Raw genomic sequence first — 22634 nt, 5'->3', positions numbered from 1 at the left:
ATGCATTCAGTGACTTATGGAAAAGAACAGAAAGGGCCTTAATCCAGACTAACTCAGTCAAACCACCCAATCAATTCCCTTTTGCTTTAGATTATAACACAAACTTGCACCTAGACCAGCAGGCTCTAAAATTCTACACACACAGTGAACAAAGGTTTGAATTTTCCTGGCTGGGAGCCTTTCACCTTGTTCAGGAGGAACTCATCCAGGTGTTTCAGCTCGTTGGCGTTTGCAATCTCCCGGACCATGGACGCGCGCCAGTTCTGGGACGCGCTGGCGATCTTGCTGATCTTTATGGTTCTGTTCTTCTTGGCCTTGCTGCTCTCCTTCCCAGCCTGGGGGCGGCCTGGCTGCCCCAAGGAAGCTGCCAAAGAAATGGATCTGGATGTTCAAGCAGGGTGAGGGAATTGTGCAGCGTTTGTTTCCTCACAACACAAGGAAAGACGCGCCGTGCTGAGGGTTGAACCACCAAACTCACCTTCTGAGACTCTCTGGACACCTCCTGTGTCTGTAAAGAGGACACAAGACACCAGGGAGAGGCCATCTCCTTCCTCAATCACATCAGAACTCTCCTTTGCAATTTTCTTGTCTGGCTTTTTCCCCAAAAGTCTGCGCAAAGGGCTTTTGAAAGCAGACCTGAATACAAAAGCAGATACGAGTCTGTCCCATTGGTAATGGAAGCTGGCTCTGCCACAAGAACAGGCTCTTAACAATAACCCACAACAGGGTTCACAACTTGGGGAATATTTAAGGCCCTACCTGAAAAAGAAACTTTTTTTACCTGCTCAGAAAAACTGAGCAGCACAAAAAAAAGGAAAGACAACGTGAAAGCAGCCCTGGACTTTCTGGTATTCACAAGATCAGAGCACTACCTTCAGCACACACAGACAACACCTCACATATCCAAAACATCACTTCTGGCTCAGGAAGTCTCTGGGCTGCAGAATGCCAGAGGCTGGAGCAGGCCAGGGAAGCAGCATTACACACTTGCTGGGCTCTTCAGCTTTTCTACTGGTGTTGTATTACACTACATGAACCTTTAATCCCAGCTGTAAGTTGGTTCTTATTTTAAAAAGAACCAGTTCACAGAAAGTGTTATGCAAGCAGAGAATCTGTTCCTCAGCAGGCTCAGATATCATGCTCAGAGCAACACGAAGCAGCAGCACAGCCACTCATGGAGCTGATGCCAGCTTGTGCCTCTGCACCATCACAGTCTCAAGCTGCCTAACTCAAGTACCAATGGAAAATTGCTTTTTTTTTCATTTTCTGAAAGACAGGCCATTCCCACACACACAAGCCATACTTGGCATCCCCTTGCTGACTCGCTGGCTGCACGGGAACGGCCATGTCCGAGCTGGGGAAGTGGTCACTGGGCTTCTTCTGCACAGGGAATTTCTTGTTGCCTTTTTCTTCTTCAATTGGGTCTGGTGACAGCTACAGGAGAGAGAAGGGGTTAAAAACTGCATTTTGAGTGACACAGATTCTTTAAATGGTTTAAAAGCTAGAATGGTGAAGTTTCATCAAGACATCATACTTCATCAAGACAAAACACTTCACCCAATAGATATCAGCTTCCTAATACAAGAGCCAGGCATATTTAATGCTTTGATCAAGGATCTATATATTAAAAATTATATTTTCAAATGACTGTAAAATATTTCCTGATTATTGTTTTTACATGGCTATCAAGCAAAAAGAAAATCAACCTGAAGGAACACAAATACACTACAGCCAATTATTCACAAATCTTTAATATTTATAAACAATGATAATTAAGTGCAAATATGCACAATAGCATCAGTACCTGGTTCATGGCAACAGTCTGGGCCAGTGTTGAGAGGTCACTTAATGAAGCTGAACTCCCCTTCTTCCTGTAGTAATATGAGTTTCAGAATACATATTTTAACAAAGCCTGTGGCCTCTTCACATCTTTTAAATAACCCACATATCAACACTACATCTGAGTCAGGCCTTGCAATTCACTTTTAAATGCAAAATGTGCTGGAGAAGTGACAAAGCATGGGAATGTCAGATTTCCTGCCATATCAGAGGGCTGATGCTTGCAAGCTGCAGGTCACTAAAACCTTGTTTTCAATGGGTAAAGGACACATGAAAATAAACTCCAGACTCTCTTTCAACTAATGCCCTGACTCCTCCTTTTAATACAGCCAGGCAGGCTTTGCAGCTTTTGTGAGCTTCTGAAAACATTCTGCTCATACAGATTCACTGCAGGACTGGGAGCCAAGGAAAAGCAGGAGCTGTTCACAACTCCATGTGCTCCCATAACATGGCCCAAGTGTACAGGCTCTCAGGAGCTCTCCATTGATTTTTAAACATTACACTTGTTTTCTGTGAAGTGAAAAGAAAGGAAGCTGTCCTTACTCTAGCTGATCCTGAGGAGACTTATCCACACGTATCCTTCCATCCAGAGACTGGCTCAGCACATCATTCTGGCCAGCATCTGACTGCCTCTTTCCTTTCCACTTCTCTCTCTTGTACTTCAGCTTCTCTGGGTCATCCACGTATCTCTGGATTGCAGAAGTGGGGCTGTCCAGGTCCTTGGTTGCCCTCTGCCGCCTGTTTCTATCTGCCCAGCAGTCAGCAGGGCCCTGGAAGCTGCCACTAGCAGACAGAGTGCTATGAACTTTCAGTGCAAGATCTGTTGGCCTTTCAGGGCAGGTAAAGCTTTGGCTGCTTTTTATTTGGTTATTTTGATTCTGTTGTGCTTTTGTTCTATCAGCTGCCGTGTCCTCTGCATCTGATCCAGGTGGCTGCTCAGGAATAGAATCACTTTCTTTTACCTCACTTGATGGTGGAGTGTCTGAAAGAGCTTTTTCTTCACTTGGACTTTTCTCTCCCTCACTGCTTCCCTGCAGGACATTATCTTCTAGTGCTGTGCATTTCTCTGCCTCTGGAGCAGTTTCCAGGGTCTCTTCAGCAACAGTTTGCTCCTCGTGGCACAATGCAGACGGTCCTTCCAAGGACAGGAGTGCATGCTTGTTCTGCAAGTCGTTGTGTTCCAGCCCCCTCTGCCGTCGGGATTCCCGCTTCTCCCGGCTGTTGGTGACTCTCTCTGAGCCCTCCACCTTCTGGGGTAATGTGGCTTTCTCAGACGAGCTCAGGTTTTCAGCTTGTTCATTCTGAGCTTGATCTTTATCTTCAGCAGCTTGATCTGTCTCTGACTTGTGTTTCACAGGCAGCTCATCTGTTGCTGGCTCACTCTGCTCATCCTTGCTCTTATCTTCATCTATGTTGCATGTCTTGCTCGTATCTTGCTCTTTGTCTTCATCTTCCTGCATTTCTCTCTGCTTTTCTTCAGCTTTCTGCCTTTCTAGCACCATTTTCTGGTATCTGTTAAGAATTTTTAATATGAAAATACAAATCCTTAATGCCCAGAGGTCAAAAAAAGCCCACCAACTGCTTAAATGCAGCCCAAATAGCAACACAGACCCAAACTACACCTACAGTGCCAGTGGGACTGCAGGGAGGTGTCAGGACTGGAAGCACCAGCACCAGGGCAGCTGAGCTGAATAAAGCTCAAGTCCTGAGCACTTACCCAGTGTCCACACTCCAGTGACCACTTGATACTCACTGAAGTATCACATGGCAGTAACCACCTTAAAGTTCATACAATGCCAGAATGGTTTGGGTTGGGAGGGACCTTAAGATCATCTCCTTCCCATCCCTCTTGCCATGGGGATAGGACACCTGCCACTATCTCAGGGTGTTCCAAACCCCACCCAACCTGGCCTTGGACGCTTCCAGGGGCAGCCACAACTTCCTTGGGCAACAAGGTTGCTTACTAAATTGTTTACTAAGTCACCCCACCACACAAGCTGAGCTTGGCAGGTGAAGCCAGGTGACAAATTGATGTTTTTATGCCACGTTGCTCCTTCCCTTTACCTCTTGCGCTGCAGGTGCCCCCTGACCAGGGCCTGCAGGAGACAGAGTCTCCTCCTGAGCTGCAGGAAGCGTTTCCTCTGGCGGTGCCGCCTCCAGGCCGCCTGGATCTCGATGGCAGCGTTGTTCCTCTGCAGGGCCATCCTGACACGGCGGGAGCGCCAGCACGCCTGCAGAGGGACATTCTGAGCTGAGGGAGGCTGCCTCGAGGTGGGGAGGGCCCCATCCATGACAGGCTTGGTTTGTTTGTTGTTAGGAAGATAACAGCAGTTATTGGCAGTTCTCAAAGATACCTGCAAAACAACGGCCGCCTGTCGCATCCTGAGAAAACGTCTCCTCTCCAAAACCATCCTGAGCCAGCTCTGAAGGAGGATGATTTTCCTGATCACTTCTTTGTGTAGTGTATCCTGTAGTATCTGCCGTTCAGCCTCCTTCATAAAAACCTGTTCAGTTAAAGGGAAGTTCATCAAGAAGCAGGTAACTCCTTTCAGCCCCCCACTGGAGCTATAATAAGATAACAGATAAGGCAATGGTTTGGTACCACTGCACCAAACCTTACTGGCTGATGGCTTGCCCAAAAGATAAAAGTCCTTTTAAATTTCAGAGTTTGGATTCTAAAACTTACACCTCTCCTTACAGCTTTCAAATCACAGAACCCTTCTAAAATGTAAACATTGATCTGTTTGACAAATGCCAATAGCAACAATTTCCCAAACTATCTATATAATATGGATTTGTACTGTAGTCAAGAAACCAGTTGGAATCAAAACCAAGGGGTCAGGTATAACCTCTGTGTCACCACTTGCAAGAGTTAAAATGGCCAATTTAGGTACAAAAAGCAGAGAAGAGTAACACTTGTAAGAGTAACACTTGTAAATGAACTGCACTGAATTTTGCACTGTACAGCAGTGGTTCTTACTGCCTTACAGAAAGTTTCACAGACCTTGGTCTTCCCTATTTGATAGTAGTTTTCATTCAGTTTTAGTTTATTCAAATAAGCACAAATGTCTTCCTTGGAGGCTTTGGCATTTTTGGGCAGTAACACCTGAAACTGGTCGATGAATTCCTGTAAAAACCAGAAACAGCAAGAGACCAAAGTTAGAAGGCAACGCCCAAGTTTGGAGTTTTAGCTCTGAAATAGAAATCTATTTAAGACACTTAAGCTACAGGGATCTGAAAATATTTACCTCTCACTACAAACTGAGCTATTTCTCCATGAAAATGCAGGCTACAGTCAGCCTCTGTTAAAGGGAAAGATCACCTGGATGTGATCTCTAAACCTACACAGAGTTTTTTACAGAAAACTAATTCCCACATTAGACAGCACTGACTGCACTCAGAACGTTTCTTCCTGGTTGTGTGAAGGAAATTTACTGGCAGACAACCCACAGCAGTTTAACTGTGACTTTTTACCATGCAGGCTCTCTCAAAACTACCGTGCATTTTTACAGCTCATCCCAAGTGATCATGAGCCTCATACAAAGAGACACACAAGATGTGTTTCCTGAAGAGAGCAGATATTCCTGAAAGCACAACCCACTTCAGTTCCCATGTACCTGGAATGTGTATTTGGCACTGTAGCCAGACCTCCTGATCCTCACAGTTTCCAGCATGCCCGTGTACCGTAACTGCTGCAGCACCAAGCTCTCATCAAAGAGCATCTCCTTCTGTAAAGGAGCAGCAGAACAGAGCCAGTGAGAGCCTGAGGAGCCTGAGCAGAAACAGAGATTCCAAGGCTGGAGCCCTGGATCTCTGCAGGCAGCTCAGCTCTGAGGCAGCCTCACCTTCTCTGCATTGGAGCGGATGCAGCGGATGAAGAATGGCTCAGCTCTGCCCAGGGTCTCCAGCAACTTGTTCAGTGAAGCCTGAAATGAAACAGTCACAAAAGTTTTTCTCCAGGATAGCATTTTGATGGTGATTTGGTGTTTGACAGCAGGATAGCTTCTGCCTCAGGAATCAGGTTGTTTCAGGTCTCATGGTTATACAAAATCCAGACAGACTCTCCCATGTTGCTCAGCACATCCCTGTATTTGGTATTTAGCTTTTCTCAAGAGAATTTCAAGCAGGGTTTGAACATGCCCTCACAGTAGCACTAGATCTGTATACAAGGATGATCAGTAGAGAACTGACACATTTCATGGCATAAATGGCATCTCAGAATGCACTCTGACTTTAATCAAGCAATAAACCCCACTTCAAACAAACTTCAAGAATAAAACCCACTTGGTTTTCCAAGCAAGACCAGCCCAGATCAGCCCAGGAGGGGCTGTCCCCTGAGGTTTGTCACCTACCTGGAACTGGGCACTTATGCTGGGGGGTTTCTTCTTCTTGTGCAAGTGCAAAAGGGACTTTGTAGTCCGGTCATGCAGAGTCATGCTCATGATGAGCTTCAGAGATTTGGAATCCAGCAAGTTCTACAAAAAAGTTTTTATAATCAACAAAGTGCAAGTCTTTCAACTAAAAGGGAAATATTTTCTCTGAAATGAGTCAGAATGAAACCAGCCACCCAGAGTTCCACATTGAATGGTATGTTACATTTCATTATTATTTCTATTTTGGGCCAAAACATTTCTTAGGAGTGAAACTGTTCCACTGCCCTGTCCCAAGAGTGTAAGGTGAACAAGGGGAATCACATAATCACTGCATTTGCTTCCCTGACTTGGAAGTAATTTTATACATTTATGGCATCTTCATATCTGTCTAATTAAGCAATTCTTATTAAAGAGAACATTCATCTATTTTTTAGTTTCTCAGGATAAATAACACAACTTTCCTACACTATAAAACAGTACTGAAGTGAGTTCTGTCAATTAAAATGAAATTCACAGTGCAAAAAAGCCCATACCTAAGAGAAATCTAAATTTTCTCATTACCTTGGGAATGATCTGCTTTTGCTTGACACCTTTACTTTTCCTGTGAAAATATTAAAGATAATTTAAGAAAAAAAAATGCACACAATTTTTGATTATTTCAGCAAGCCATAAATTGGTGCAATTTATGAGGCAAGGTACAGGACAAAAGAAAATGAGCACAACAGCACCAGGGTGTGTTCATGCATGACTCTTACAAGTGATCAATGCAAGAAATGCAAACTGCTCTGCAACAAGAACAATTTATTTTTCTTAAATAAACTCTCTAGGTATTGGAAGCTTTCAAAAGCGAAACATTACCTCTGAAGTTAAAGCTATTCAAAACTGCATTGTTGGACAGGTTACTCTAGAGTGAGTTATTCTCATTAGCAACTGTATGGTCATTAAAGTCATTATAACACAAGGTCTAGGAAATTCAATACTCAATTCAAAGTTACAGCTGCTGGCACAAGAAGCTCTGTGAAAGCACCAAACACTGCCCAGGAGGACAATGGGTGACCCAGCACCAGGAACTCTGGGATGTCTGAGCAGGACACACAGCTCAGGGAGAAGGACACCTTAGGGAGAAGGACACACAGCTCAGGGCAGCAGGACACACAGCTCAGGGGAGAAGGACACACAGCTCAGGGAACAGGACACACACCTCAGGGAGAAGGACACACAGCTCAGGGCAGCAGGACACACAGCTCAGGGGAGAAGGACACACAGCTCAGGGAACAGGACACACAGCTCAGGGCAGCAGGACACACAGCTCAGGGGAGAAGGACACACAGCTCAGGGCAGCAGGACACACACAGCTCAGGGCAGCAGGACACACAGCTCAGGGCAGCAGGACACACAGCTCAGGGCAGCAGGACACACAGCTCAGGGCAGCAGGACACACAGCTCAGGGCAGCAGGACACACAGCTCAGGGCAGCAGGACACACAGCTCAGGGCAGCAGGACACACAGCTCAGGGAACAGGACACACAGCTCAGGGCAGCAGGACACACAGCTCAGGGGAGCAGGACACACAGCTCAGGGGAGAAGGACACACAGCTCAGGGAAGAAGGACACACACAGCTCAGGGCAGCAGGACACCTCAGGGGAGAAGGACACACAGCTCAGGGCACAGGACACACAGCTCAGGGAGAAGGACACACAGCTCAGGGAACAGGACACACAGCTCAGGGCAGCAGGACACACAGCTCAGGGGAGAAGGACACACAGCTCAGGGCAGCAGGACACACAGCTCAGGGAACAGGACACACAGCTCAGGGAGAAGGACACACAGCTCAGGGGAGAAGGACACACAGCTCAGGGAACAGGACACACAGCTCAGGGCAGCAGGACACACAGCTCAGGGCAGCAGGACACACAGCTCAGGGCAGCAGGACACACAGCTCAGGGCAGCAGGACACACAGCTCAGGGGAGAAGGACACACAGCTCAGGCAGCAGGACACACAGCTCAGGGAACAGGACACACAGCTCAGGGAACAGGACACACAGCTCAGGGCAGCAGGACACACAGCTCAGGGAACAGGACACACAGCTCAGGGAACAGGACACACAGCTCAGGGAACAGGACACACAGCTCAGGGAACAGGACACACAGCTCAGGGCAGCAGGACACACAGCTCAGGGAACAGGACACACAGCTCAGGGAGAAGGACACACAGCTCAGGGCAGCAGGACACACAGCTCAGGGAACAGGACACACAGCTCAGGAACAGCTCTCAGCCACACTCTGAAGATGAAGAAGTGGAAGCTCTCAGAAGAAGGCTGCAGTTCACATCCTGCTGGTTCTAAGCATACTAACTCTGTGATATAGGGCAGGTTTCTGCTCTGAGCCACCCAGTTTACATTTACTGGGTTTACATTTACATTTACCCAGTTTACATTTACATACAGCAGAGCAGAGATTAATTTCTTACACATGCACAGAAGTGCAGATGTAAAGCCTCTAAACCCAGGAATGTATCCAGCACCAGCACCCTGAATTTCAGGAAACATTTGTCACACCTTGTGGGAGATCTCACTATTGACTATTTTGCAACAACAAGCTCGTATTAGATACTTGCAGCTTTTAAAGCAAATTCACACGAGAAACAGGTTTAACTTTCAGCTAATGCAACGAAGGAACAAGGTTCTCTACAGCCTGTTTGCAGAAGGGATGTTTTCTTTTTAATTGTCTTGTTTAGCATTTTTCAAAAGACAAATCTGGGACAAGCATCATTTTTAGGGACTGGAGGAACTGCCTGGTTCTTGTTGCACTTCCAAAGCAATGGCCAGAGCACTCACAGGAGGTGGGAGCGGTGTTGAAGCTGACTGAGGGACCGGAGCAGCTCACAGGGATCATCCCCCTGCCAGGGCAGTCCTTTAATACTGGCGATGATTTGCTCATGCATGTCTCTAAAATGATCCACAGCAAAACACAGGTGGCAAACAGAGATACACAGCCGTGAGAGAGGGGGGAAAAAGGAGTTAAAACCCCAAAAGGTTCCATCACCAAGTGTGCTCCAAAATGCAGCAGGTCAATCCCAGGCTACTTTTTACTAAACATGAATGATTTTGATGACAAGTCAGCACTTTCTACTCCATCAGTGCTCTAAAATTTAATTTGCAAAGTCTCAACTCAACTTACTCTCTGATTCTACCTTCTAATGTAAATTCTTGAGCCATCAATTCAGAAAACAGAGGGAAATTTAGCAAAATGCATTTAATGGGTAGGGAACCCTTCTGGCTGAGCCAAGGAACCTTTTCAGGGAGATGTAAGCTTCTTTATAACCAAGAGTAAACATTTTTATAGAGAGATTTGACTACTAAAATGAGGTTACTTAAACTGATTTACATCAGAAAAGTAAGTTATAAACAAACTGTTAGAGGGATACTTGAAGAAATGTTGGGCTTTATTTCCATTTCAAACTTATTCACGTTTAGCTTTTTAAAGTAAGCCTGGGATGGTCCTTAATTGATGGCATGTTCCACTCTTCAAGCATGCACTGTGCTCTTGTGAAGTGCTGTGTCCTGGCACAGAACTTACCTTCTTTACTCTCCAGAGAGGCACAAACCAAAAATAACAGAAGTGTGAGAATCACTTCTGACTCTTAGGTGCTCTCCCCATTCTGAGCTGCTCACAGAGGCAGCAGCATTATTACACAGGGTTGTGGCTTCCCTGGGTACCTCTGAACTTTCCTGAATATTTAAGATAGCCCAAGGAAACAGATCTGGTAAACTGTGCCCAATCCTTTCACACAAATTGGATATTTAGTTCTTTGTTTCCCCAAGTGACAGAGGCTGTCCAGGATGCAGAAATTAGGAAGCAGCATGAAGTCACTACTTTAAGTGCTCCATGGCTTCCCTGTCACCCTGTTCTCAAAGCACACTGAGAAAGTCACTGTGTCCTGGAAATGTGCCTCCCTGGCCTGGGAGTTCAGGCCTTTTGCTACTTACTTCTTGTTCTCACAAAAAGAAATGATGTCTTGAAAAGCATTTATATCGAAATCCTCAGAACAATCAAATGAGAAATCGAGCACTGAGAGGCTGTAAAAGGAACATGTACAAAGCCTAAATATCCATGGAAAGGCCAATCTCCCTACAGAGATACAGTTCTGAAAGACTGGTCCTGCCTCTGCCCCCTTCAGTGACCCAGACTGGCTGCAGAGGAGCACACAAAGCTAAAAGCTGCACACAGCAACCACAGAGATCTAAAAAAACCCAGTGGGAAATGGAACTGAGGCCGTCCCCAACATGTGGTGGCATTGGGTCTCACATACAATAAGCTAAAGTGTTGTTTTGATGGTGTTAAAAAGGCTAAAGAAAACAAGACAGACGAAATAAAGCTTGCTTTCCTTGTGCAAAGATCTAGTTGAGATCAGATCTATGGAAATGCAGCTCAGCAATTCAGCTGTTCCCCGTAGGGGTTAAGGATGTGTTAAGGATGTGTTTCTCACCGATAAACTTTTTCTACCATGAAAATCCAGCTCAGCAATTCAGCTGTTCCCCGTAGGGGTTAAGGATGTGTTAAGGATGTGTTTCTCACCGATAAACTTTTTCTACCGGCGTGTTGGATCTCTGGAGTTCTCCCAGGGGAACTCTGGGTCCTTGACGTACCACTCCTGTTAGGAAACAACCAAAAACCTGCATTTTGACAAAGATATGAGGAGGCAAAAAACCCCCAAAAATACCAACTTTAGCAAGCACAGTATCTATCTGAGGGCCAGGAGTTCTTATCCAGTCCTTTACCAAGCTACAGTGCTTTGCTGTTCCAACTCCCATCTGCCAGACAGAAGCTGCAGCTGCTCAAATTTAGTTATTAACCCTGAATACTCATTTGATACTTCACAGACGTCTAAGATCAAAACTAGTGATAAAATGAGAATACCAGATAAGATAAGAACACCAGAACTACCACTCCCAATTTTCACAAACAGGCCTTCAAGTCTGTCCCAGCCTGCAGGAAATGCTGCACTGAGCAGAGGAGGAAAGCTGAATGACCTCGGGTAAGAGCAGTGACAATCTCCTCCATTATTAACATTAAACCATGTCCACACTCAGTTTGTCTTCAGCACCAAAGATGGTGGCTGGTTGAGGAGGTTTTGCCACAAACTCCTTTGCCAGCAGAGCAATTGTAGAGTACCAAGCATTTCCAGAGCAGTTTTCTGTGCCATAGCTGCACTCTCTCAGCCCTCCCTGCAGTTTCCCAGCCCCACCTGCACTTCCCCATTCTGTACCTGCACTTTCCAGTGCTCTACCTGCCATTCCCCATTCCATCCCTGCCATTCCCCATTCCATCCCTGCCATCTCCCATTCCATCCCTGCCATTCCCCGTTCCATCCCTGCCATCTCCCATTCCATCCCTGCCATTCCCCATTCCATCCCTGCCATCTCCCATTCCATCCCTGCCATCTCCCATTCCATCCCTGCCATTCCCCATTCCATCCCTGCCATTCCCCGTTCCATCCCTGCCATTCCCCATTCCATCCCTGCCATCTCCCGTTCCATCCCTGCCATTCCCCATTCCATCCCTGCCATTTCCCATTCCATCCCCGCCATTCCCCATTCCATCCCTGCCATCTCCCATTCCATCCCTGCCATTCCCCATTCCATCCCTGCCATTTCCCATTCCATCCCTGCCATTTCCCATTCCATCCCCGCCATTTCCCATTCCATCCCCGCCATTTCCCATTCCATCCCTGCCATTCCCCATTCCATTCCTGCCATTCCCCATTCCATTCCTGCCATTCCCCATTCCATCCCTGCCATTTCCCATTCCATCCCTGCCATTTCCCATTCCATCCCTGCCCTTCCCTGGTCCATCCCTGACATTCCCTAACCCCACCGACCGTTTTCTGTTCCATCCCTGTCGTTCCCCAGCCCCACCTGCCATTCCCTGGTCTATCCCTGCCCTTCCCCATTCCACACCTGTCCTTCCCTGGTCCATCCCTGCCCTTCCCCAGCCCCACCTGCTGTTTCCTATTCCATCCCTGCTGTTCCCCAGACCCACCTGCCATTTTCTGGTCCATCCCTGCCCTTCCCTGGTCCATCCCTCCTGTTCCCTGTTCCATCCCTGCCCTTCCCCGGTCCATCCCTCCTGTTCCCTGTTCCATCCCTGCCCTTTCCCGGTCCATCCCTGCCTCTTCCCATCCCGCCCCTGCCCTTCCCCAGCCCCACCTGCCCTTCCCCGGTCCATCCCTGTTCCATCCCTGCCCTTCCCCAGTCCATCCCTCCTGTTCCCTGTTCCATCCCTGCCCTTCCCTGGTCCATCCCTCCTGTTCCCTGTTCCATCCCTGCCCTTCCCTGGTCCATCCCTCCTGTTCCCTGTTCCATCCCTGCCCTTCCCCGGTCCATCCCTGTTCCATCCCTGCCCTTCCCCGGTCCATCCCTGTTCCATCCCTGCCCTTCCCTGGTCCATCCCTGTTCCATCCCTGCCCTTCCCCGATCCATCCCCGTCCCTCCCCTCCCTTCCCCATGCCCACCTGCAGTTTTCTGTGCCCTGTCCCTGCCGGCCTGGTTGAACACGGCCACGGCGCGGACGGCGGCGCGCAGCACGGCCCAGCGGAACACGGCCACGGGGTCCATCCCGATCAGCTCCCGCACGAAGGCGCTGTCGCTGCTGCGCAGCAGAGCCACGATGTCGGGCCTCATGTAATCCATGTTCTTCTCCCTGAAATCCTGCAGAACATCTCACATGGAACCATGGAACATCTCACAGAAGCTCCCTGGTTTGTTTATTCAGAATAACAGCCAGTGTTACCGTCCACTCACCACCACCACCACCCCCCAAAAAACACACCCAAAGTACTTCTGAGAACCCTTCTGATCCAGCCCATTCCCAGATTTTCTACATCCTGACAAAAAACTCCCAGAAAGACAAGGAAATTCTTTTTGTGCCCATCAGACCCACCACGTACCTTGATCTGGTATTTCACTTTGCCAGCAAAGTGGCGAATGATAAACGCAGGCTCCATCACTGGGGTTCCAACAAAAAACTTGTTCTCCTCATGCTGCTGTTTGAATTTTGCCAGCAGAGTTTGGTTGGTGGCATGTGGAAAACTGGGAATACAAGACAGAAGAGGTCAGCTATTTCTCAAATACAGGTATGTTTATTAGAATATTTATGTTTATTAGAATGTACACCTATTGTTGCTTGTGGAAAGTGTTAAATTGTCCAAGATCTCTCCACCTGCTTTGAATTTTAAAGGTGGGCTCAGTTTCTGGACCCAAACCAAGCAGCTCCACACACAGCAGAATATTCTGAGGTTTCAAGTGTACTTCAGTGTTTCCTCCCACTTCACCAGCCAAATTTAGTTTGCACCACATTAACTATTTACCACACTTGCTACTTAATGCTCCAAAGACTTACAGACATGCATTTTGCTTTAACTGCAGTTCCATGGTAAACCACAAACATGGAAGTTCCTAAGTTTGCATAAGCCAAAGTTCAGTTTTAGCATCAGTGTACTTTACCACCATACTGGAGTCATTAGCAGCAAACTCCAGTGTAAATCAGTCATAAATAACCCTTTGCTTCCCACAACATTCCCCTCCTTTTTGCAGTGCTGTATTTCTGTTCCTTTCCACAGTCCTTCCCTCCTCCCTGCCACATGTTTTTGCAGATGTTTGGTGCTTACTTGCTTTCTTCATCCAGAAGATAGAAGAGGCCAGTGGGCTTCTTGCTGATTAAGTGAATGCAGGCCACATTATCAGTATAGTCAATATTGTGCCAAGTGATCCCTTCACTCTTATATTCCTCCTGTGTGGCTCAAGAAAATTCCTTTGTCAGTACAGTGCCCTGACCTTTGATGTCCTGTGGTTTAAGTGCTTAAAACACAGCCTTGGACAGCCACAGCAAGTGGAGTTTGTTAGTTTAGGCAGCAGAGACAAAAACAAGGAGAATTTCTAAATAAGAAGAGAAGAACAGGCACAGTGGCACAGATCAAAGGTCCTCAGTACGTCACCCAGCAGGGTCTGTTTGGAGTGAAACTATTTCAAAACCAAAGCTGTGAAAGGAATATTCTGCTGTGCTCTGCCTTCCCAGCAATCAGCAGCCTAGGACCCTGGAGCCAGACATTGCATCCTCAGCACTCCAGCAAAACTGGGCACACACAGAGGAGTTGGGAGTTTATTTGCTCTTCCATAGTTTTTGTAATATGGGAAATGAGAGTAGTTAAATATCAAGTTCCAGAATTTTCATATTGCACAGTCAGAGAAAATAACAGAAGTTTCAAAAGAGGCAGTTAAGGCCTACACAACATCAGCCCCAGAACTTCCCTCAGGAAACAATGGATTTTGCTTAGGCTCAGAACATTTGGAGCTCCCTGACAAGAGAAGATGAAGCTCTCCTGCTGAAGTGACAATCCCTCAAATGCTTGGCAAGACAATCTTCCCTCTAAGATACAGAAGCAAAAGACCAGATTTTCTTAATGCTGTAAATACCCACAGGAAAAAGCTAATGATAAGGTTAAAAAGTAAAAAAAAATTATAAAGTAAAAATAAGAATCACACAGAAAATTAAATAAGTTTTATGTTTAACAAAGGACAAAGAGCACCTCTCATGTCCTAGATGATGATGATGATGATGATAAATGCATTATTTTTAAGTAGGTGGAATTCAGTCTGCCCAGCACAGTGCACACCGTGTTACAGAACTGAAATGCCATTTTCCACAGACAAAAAAGCCTTTATTTAAAAAGATATAGAGATCTCCCTGAGGGCCCTCAGGCTGCAAGAGATACAGGAAATGGGTCATTCAAGGATTAGGCTTATTTGGAAAAATGGCATTAGAAAAAAAAAAAAGAAGACAATGTAACTATTTACTCTGGCCAGCCTGGATAACCAATTCTGTCCTAAGTTACAAAACAGGGACCTCAACATCATGTTTACACACAAAGTTTGGATGTTAGGTAATTTTAGTTTCTTTAAATGCTTGCCTAAAGTTGTTGACAAAGTACCACATACTAGAGAATGAGTCCTTCCAGCAGTGACCTGAGAACCTCACTTCTGCACAAAGCAGAAAAAAACCAAATCTGGAGCAAAAAAACCCCTCCAAAACCCAATCCAGGATCTGCTGGCTCCTGCAGCCCTCAGTGCTCTGGCAGGTGACACCACCTGCAAACCAGGCAATCCACACATGCCAGGACCAGCAGCACTCCATGAGCACTGCCAGGATCACAGCTGTGCCCCCTAAATGCAGTTGGGTGGGAGAAGCAGCAAAGTCTGGTTATTGAATACTTACAGACTGCTAAAAACAAGAGAGGCTGTTTCCCAACCATTTAAACAAAAACACCCAAATCCAATCCCTCACCTACAGACTTGCAATACCAAAGTTCACAGTTTTAGCTGATTTTTGTCTGGGATCACCTGAATGTTATCTTGAGTTTTTGCAGTCAAGCAGAAACTTGGTGCCAGCCCCATTAGTACAAGAACAAGCAGCAGTGAAAGAAGGAATTTTAAAAATAAAGACTTTCAGAAATATTCAAGCAGTTATGCCATGGGGTTTTGCAGAGTAAAGGCTAAGTTTGCATAATACACAAAGACTTGATAAAAACAGGTTTCACTTCAGCCACTCTCGTTTCTTACCTGCTCCAATTTGAAAATGTGCTGATTGAAATAATACTGAAGTTGCTCATTTGCATAATTTATACAGAACTGCTCAAAACTGTTGGTTTCAAAATCTTCAAATCCAAAAATATCAAGTACACCAATGGACAGACACTAAAAGAAGAGGTGGAAATCCAGTTACCAATCTGTCACACAGTGCCTTAACCCCCAAGAGATAAACAGCCCAGAAAGTACTGCAGCCTGTGCTGAAAGATTTTAAATATTTAATAGTTCTGTCTACTGTGAAAACAGAGATGATTAAATATTACCAGGAAATTTACCACGAGCTTGAGAAGTATCAAAACTTTATCCCAGCTATCACAATTTATCATCTCCAGGATTGGCTGTTAGCTCCAAACACACAACTGCCTGCAAAGACTTGGTTTTGTGAGGGACTCACTGTAACAGATTCCTCCATGTCCTTCTTGTTGAGGAGTGCATGATTGATTCTCAGAACAATCCAATCAAACAGGGCACTGTACAAGGACTTGGCCATGGAATCACGAGCTGTTATTGCCTGCAGATCAAACAATTCTCAGGGCTTTGTTTAAAAAAAGAATCATTTTCAAACCAGTGTCACCCACAGGTTACAACCCCAGCAGAGATAAATAAAACCACAATTTGCCTTTAATTCAAACTTCTAACTTTCCAACCATCCCTCACAAAATGTGGAAGTGTACCATAAAAGCTTTTTTAATCCAAAAAAGCAAGTTCCAGTTATTTAAAATCATCTACAAGTGCTTTTTTACTCACCTCATTGAGACTATATGGCAAAATAAGCTTATCATTAGCAGTCACAGTTTTTCTTTTTGTTAGCACTTCTACCAGGATTTCACGTTTAACCTTCAAAAGAGGAGAGAACAAGAGCTGCTGTCACCATCCTGAACAAGGGATTTGCCTGCAGCAGTGGACATGCAACTTCTCCAGAGAATCTCTGACCACAGCCACATTTATCATCCATCAGTAGCTTTACAAGTCCTACAAGTTGCTCAAATTATCCTGTTTACATTCATTCAGATGTTTCCCTGTGGTGGCAAAGAACACACCTACACTGAATCTGTTCTTGCTCATCTCTGTGATTGGGAGTCAACAGATTCTGTTTCCATGCTGTAGCTTATATTCCATCTCTAACCCCAATAATCTCACTAATTTCATGTTCCCCTCCCACAAAATCAATTTCATGGATCACAAAGGAGATTTAGATACAGCAATTGAGATATCTGAGTGAAATGCTGAGGTAGGACATGACAAACAGGTGTATCACACATTAATGCTAAAGAGAATTAGCATTAATAGCATTAATTAATTAATGCTAAAGAGAAATACTCTACTTTCAACAGCTGGGAAAGAATGTCCAGCACTTCAGGAGGTCCCACATCCAACCCTTCATCCCGACCTGTGGCTTTCTTCTTGTAGGTGACATTGCCCAAATACAGAATAGCTGAAAGGATTGAAAAGATCCTGAGGGAGAAAAATTGAATTATGTCAGAATTTTTCTTGAGACAGTTCATTATGACAGGTTAGCAGATCTAACTCTGCCTCAAGAATGAGCCTGTGAGCTCTCAAACACCCAGCTCTCCTCATGCCCTACAGAACTACTCTGATCCCAACTGCTCATTGCAATAACCCATGAACAACAACAAAACAAAAGCAAACTCTCATTGCAATAACCCATGAACAACAACAAAACAAAAGCAAACTCTCATTGCAATAACCCATGAACAATCAATGCCAGTAACAAAAGCTACCAGAACTGCTCTTACTGTTTCTTTGTTGCTGACAGGAAGCCAACCATCTCCATGGCTTGTTTTAATCTCTCAAATTCATGCCGGAGATCTTCCCCATCTTCAATTTTCAAGTTATGCTGCGAAGAGAAATCCAAAAAAAAGACAAAGAGTGAAATCCAAACATCACAAAAAGCCCAGCATAATTTATTTTCCTTCCTTTCATCTTTGACCAACACACAGACAGCCCTCATCAATGCATGGGTGAATCACAGGTTACCTGGTTGAGGTAGAAATAATCTTCAGGTTGCTTGAGGTGAAATTCTTTACGCTCTTCCTCATTGACTCCAAGTAGCAAATAATAAAACACATGGTAGTTCCTGCAAAGCCAATGCATCTCTCTCATGAAAATATCGTGGATTTTCTTTTATTCTGTATAATTCAAATGCTCCTGAACTGCTGAATTGATTTTAACTCTCTTGGGAAACTATTTCTCACTTACCTTTCATCTTTTTCTTGAGAAACCAGACGAGATTTTTCAAGCAGGTATTTTTCAACCACAGCCCTAAGGAGCCACAGAAAATGAAATAAGCATGAGGGCAAAAAGAAAAGACCTCAGAAAATATCAGACAGCAACTGCCAAGAGAGCTCAAATACTGAGATCTGCACTAAAATGTGCAAGAGAAGAGCTCAGACACTACTTTAAATCTAAACCAAGAATTCCAGCACACTCTAGATTGTGACTGGAACAAAGAAATACCCAAGGAACACCTCTCTGCAGTGCCTGGGTTGAGTGCAGATAACTTAAAACAGGCAAGGCAAGTGCTGATGAAAATTGCCATGAGAAACAAGACCCACAGAGTCTTGGTACCAGTGTGTTATCCTGAAAGATGAACACTCATCTGACAAGGCAAGCCAAAGCAAAACCCCAGAAATATCCCAGATATCTGCCTGATTCTCATGCCAATAAATCTGCTGGATTTTTATGTCAGTGGAGACACCAGCCCAGGATGAAGGCAGCCAGCAAATCCCCTACAGGGGGACAAAGTAACCTGAACAAGAATTCCTTGACAAGGGGCACAATGACTGAGGGCAAAATCTGAGCATCTTTTCCTCAGGCTGAAGACAAAACAAGTGAATTCAAATTGTACCAATCTCCTGAGCTAGGGTCTGAAAATATGTTAAATTTCTTCAGAATAACACTCAAGGCACATGTGGCACAGAGTTCCCAGGCACTCAAGTTACTGCAAATGAGAAGAAATGCAAAGAAAAGAAACATTGGAGCATCAAGGTCAGGGATTGCTCATGAACTCAGACCCAGCAAATGTAGGCATTAAATAGTTCATGTTTTCAGACCTTCAGATACAAACACACTTGTTTAAGTCATTTTATATCTTTTTTTTATCTCTCTAGCTGATGTTTAAACTGTTTCTTTAAAATGGCTTCCTCAAATCTATTTCACTTCTCTCCACTCCTCTCAAAAATTCAGATCTTCTGTTTTTCAATGCAAAACAGAGAGGGCAGGGGGTGTTATGCAAAAACCTGCATTTACCATGAAGGTAAAGATCCAGCAGCAGATCCTTCACAAAGTAATGAGCAAGCTGTGCAGCAAAGTCAGAATATTCAAAGTCAGAATATTGAGCATCACCTGACAATTCCACACAGCTCACTGTAGAGAATTTCCAACTCCACAGCACCAGGTTATTTTCACATGAGCAGAGCTGCATCAAGGCAGCATTTGATGTCCAACAGAGGCTTCCCAGTTCCTAAAAGCCAGAGATCACCCCCAGAACCAGCTCACCCTGTACTTACCCCCTGACAATCCCATTCTCTAAATAGTTGACTTGAATGAACTTCCCAAAACGACTGGAGTTATTGTTATGTGCTGTTTTTGCATTTCCAAATGCCTGCAATAAAGCAAAATGAGGTAATTTTCAATAAAAACTGAACATGTCAATGCACAGCTTCCCAAGCTCTTCTGTTCATTGTTCAGATTCCTGTTGGCTTCCAGAATAAATCAGAATATTGGGGGAATTGCAGCACAAAAAGAGCAAAAAGGCAGCCTAGGAAATTCCTCACAGGACTGTATGTGGTTGTTATTTCACCCCTGCAGTAATATTGGTGGGACTGAGGGAGGGGAATAACACTTTTAGATATTTTCAGAACACTTTTAGATATTTTCAGAACACTTTTAGATATTTTCAGGAGTACAGGACAGGTAGAGAGTGCAAATCAGCCTCAAGCAATAACAATTAGGACCTCAGAGAAGACATTCAGCACAACCACCATGAAATCACCTCTTCCATACAAAAGTCACAAACCACATCCTATTCCCCCATGTATTGCTGCCATGGAAAAGAATTCACATGAAACACAACTTTTCTTCAAGAGAGACAGAACATTAATATCTCATTTATAAAGTTAGCCCAGGAATTTCAAAGTTGTGTATTCAAAAAAAAAACCAGGAAAAGGACCACAGGTAACCACAGGTAGAGAGTGCAAAGCAGCCTCAAGCAGTAACAAAAAATTGGGACCTCAGAGAAGACATTCAGCACAATCACCATGAAATCACCTCTTCCATACAAAAGTCAAAAACCACATCCTATTCCCCCATGTATTGCTGCCATGGAAAAGAATTCACATTAAACACAACTTTTCTTCAAGAGAGACAGAACATTAATATCTCATTTATAAAGTTAGCCCAGGAATTTCCAAGTTGTGTATTCAAAAAACCAGGAAAAGGACCACAGGTAACCACAGGTAGAGAGTGCAAAGCAGCCTCAAGCAGTAACAAAAAATTGGGACCTCAGAGAAGAAATTCAGCACAATCACCATGAAATCACCTCTTCCATACAAAAGTCACAAAACACAACCTATTCCCCCATGTATTGCTACCAAGGAAAAAAAAAATTCACATTAAACACTCTTAAACATTCTTCAAGAGAGACAGAACATTAATATCTCATTTATAAAGTTAGCCCAGGAATTTTCCAAGTTGTGTATTCAAAAAAAACCAGGAAAAGGACCACAGGTAACCACAGGTAGAGAGTGCAAAGCAGCCTCAAGCAATAACAAAAAATTGGGACCTCAGAGAAGAAATTCAGCACAATCACCATGAAATCACCTCTTCCATACAAAAGTCACAAAACACAACCTATTCCCCCATGTATTGCTGCCATGGAAAAGAATTCACATGAAACACAACTTTTCTTCAAGAGAGACAGAACATTAATATCTCATTTATAAAGTTAGCCCAGGAATTTTCAAAGTCATGGATTCAAAGAAACACAAAAAGGACAAACAGAAAAGTTTTGGTTTACAGAACAACTCATTGGGCTGCACAACACTGAAAAATGGAGTTTTATGATGAGCTGCTTGGAAAGAAAACATAGATATGGCACAAATCTTAACTGTGCATTTCTAATTCTCCTGTCAGCTCATGAGTCCTCTGACAGCTGCTCATAGACACAAAACACAAAATCCTCTGCATGAGCCACACTTCATTACAAAGGGAACTTCTTACAAAGGGAACTTCATGTGAAATGGCCATGGGAATGTCTTTATCAACTCTCAGCCTTGTGTTCCAAGGGGAAGGGAAGCCTGTGAGCCCCGAGAAGGAAACCTCCCCAAAATGCAGCGACTGCTCAGGGTGGGCGATCCCAGCATCTCCTGCCACAGATATTTCCTCTGAAAGCTCCAAGCTATGGAGCCCTGCATGAGGAAATCCTCCTCCCCAGCACAGCAGCCTTGTGAAATGATGTGTGAAAGGATTGCAGAGAGCTTTGCAATCTCCTCCTCCACACACACACACACACACACAGACACATTCACCTCCCTGCCACATCCGGAGCACGGCGGATGTCGGTGCCCTGCACCCAGCTCAGAGCTCTGTGCATTTCTATAAAAAAAGGAAAAAAGCAAAAAAAGAAAACTTGAGAGGAGCTTTACGTAGTATCTGTGGGGAAATGGTGAGATGAGAAAGGTTGATTTTTGATTTTGATAATAAGGATGTATTGTTGAGAGAGAATGGAAATAGAGAGAAATTGCTATTGTTGAGAGAAATAGAAATAAGTTTTAAAGGATGGTTTGTAAAAAAAAGATTACATATTTTGGAGAAATAGAATTATGGAAGATGTATTAGGATTTATGAGGGGTAATTTTTTGAGAGTACTCAATTTTTTCTGTTCAAGAGGTTATTGATTTATTTAAATGGCCTGATTGGTTTTTAAGATAACTTCAGAGTGGTAGGAATTGCTGGGTCTTCTATTAAAAACTTTTATCTTAAACTCCTAACTGGGACAAGACATCTTTTTCTACAAACCCATTTCCCACATGTGTGCACCCAGCCATGGTGTGCACATCCAAACAGGGCTAATTCCATGGAAAACACTGGCATTAGCATTATCTCTATGTTGAAAATCTTCCCTTCTCTCCTGGTTTTGTTTTTTTTCCAAAGTACCTTAAGGGTTTCAGCAGTGCTGCAGTAGAACTTTTGGGCCAGACCAAAATTTAATTCCAGACCAGTTTCTCCAAACTCTCCCATTATCTGCATTCAGAGGATCTGAAAAACTCCCTATACCCTGGGAGAATGCCCATAATTCTCCAACAGCTGATATTCCTGACCTAAAGGGAGAAGCCCAAGGAGCTTTTCCTGTGCAACTCCAGAAAAACCAACAGGGTTAAAAGGGAGAGGATTTGGATCCAGAAATGCTCACAGAGGGCTGAAGGAGAGGATTTGGATCCAGAAGGGCTCACAGAGGGCTGAAGGAGAGGATTTAGGATCCAGAAGGGCTCACAGAGGGCTGAAGGAGAGGATTTGCACCCAGAAGGGCTCACAGAGGGCTGAAGGAGAGGATTTGGATCCAGAAATGCTCACAGAGGGCTGAAGGAGAGGATTTGGATCCAGAAATGCTCACAGAGGGCTGAAGGAGAGGATTTGGATCCAGAAATGCTCACAGAGGGCTGAAGGGAGAGGATTTGGATCCAGAAGGGCTCACAGAGGGCTGAAGGAGAGGATTTGGATCCAGAAGGGCTCACAGAGGGCTGAGGCTGAGCTCC

The 22634-nt window shown here is 44.7% G+C and overlaps 1 protein-coding gene across 8 annotated transcripts in view; it reads right to left on the bottom strand.

The window, feature by feature from the left end:
• The window catches only part of MYO9B (myosin IXB), a 53024-nt gene that overhangs the window by 10092 nt on the left and 20298 nt on the right, over positions 1-22634 (bottom strand). For 5 of the 8 annotated variants that reach the window (XM_071452163.1, XM_071452164.1, XM_071452169.1 and 2 more), the window contains exons 4-29: positions 19389-19483; positions 18079-18141; positions 17857-17956; positions 17616-17716; positions 17184-17313; positions 16606-16695; positions 16253-16369; positions 15832-15966; positions 13884-14005; positions 13164-13305; positions 12729-12924; positions 10793-10868; positions 10204-10293; positions 9052-9162; positions 6774-6813; positions 6192-6314; positions 5685-5765; positions 5457-5567; positions 4844-4966; positions 4194-4343; positions 3904-4070; positions 2383-3351; positions 1805-1871; positions 1304-1434; positions 479-636; positions 186-364 (exon numbers count right to left, since the gene is read on the bottom strand). In XM_071452163.1, the coding sequence (XP_071308264.1) occupies positions 186-364; positions 479-636; positions 1304-1434; positions 1805-1871; positions 2383-3351; positions 3904-4070; positions 4194-4343; positions 4844-4966; positions 5457-5567; positions 5685-5765; positions 6192-6314; positions 6774-6813; positions 9052-9162; positions 10204-10293; positions 10793-10868; positions 12729-12924; positions 13164-13305; positions 13884-14005; positions 15832-15966; positions 16253-16369; positions 16606-16695; positions 17184-17313; positions 17616-17716; positions 17857-17956; positions 18079-18141; positions 19389-19483 (3867 nt within the window). The remainder of the gene's footprint in view (positions 1-185; positions 365-478; positions 637-1303; positions 1435-1804; positions 1872-2382; positions 3352-3903; positions 4071-4193; positions 4344-4843; positions 4967-5456; positions 5568-5684; positions 5766-6191; positions 6315-6773; positions 6814-9051; positions 9163-10203; positions 10294-10792; positions 10869-12728; positions 12925-13163; positions 13306-13883; positions 14006-15831; positions 15967-16252; positions 16370-16605; positions 16696-17183; positions 17314-17615; positions 17717-17856; positions 17957-18078; positions 18142-19388; positions 19484-22634) is intronic. The other 3 variants (XM_071452165.1, XM_071452171.1, XM_071452166.1) reach the window with 2 other exon arrangements.

The sequence above is a fragment of the Agelaius tricolor genome, unplaced genomic scaffold (assembly GCF_023055355.1).
Source record: "Agelaius tricolor isolate 1412-34295 unplaced genomic scaffold, bAgeTri1.0.p SCAF_33, whole genome shotgun sequence".
Classification (NCBI taxonomy): Eukaryota; Metazoa; Chordata; class Aves; order Passeriformes; family Icteridae; genus Agelaius; species Agelaius tricolor.
The sequence above is the reverse complement of the archived record's forward strand: the minus strand, read 5'-3'. Positions and strand labels throughout refer to the sequence as shown.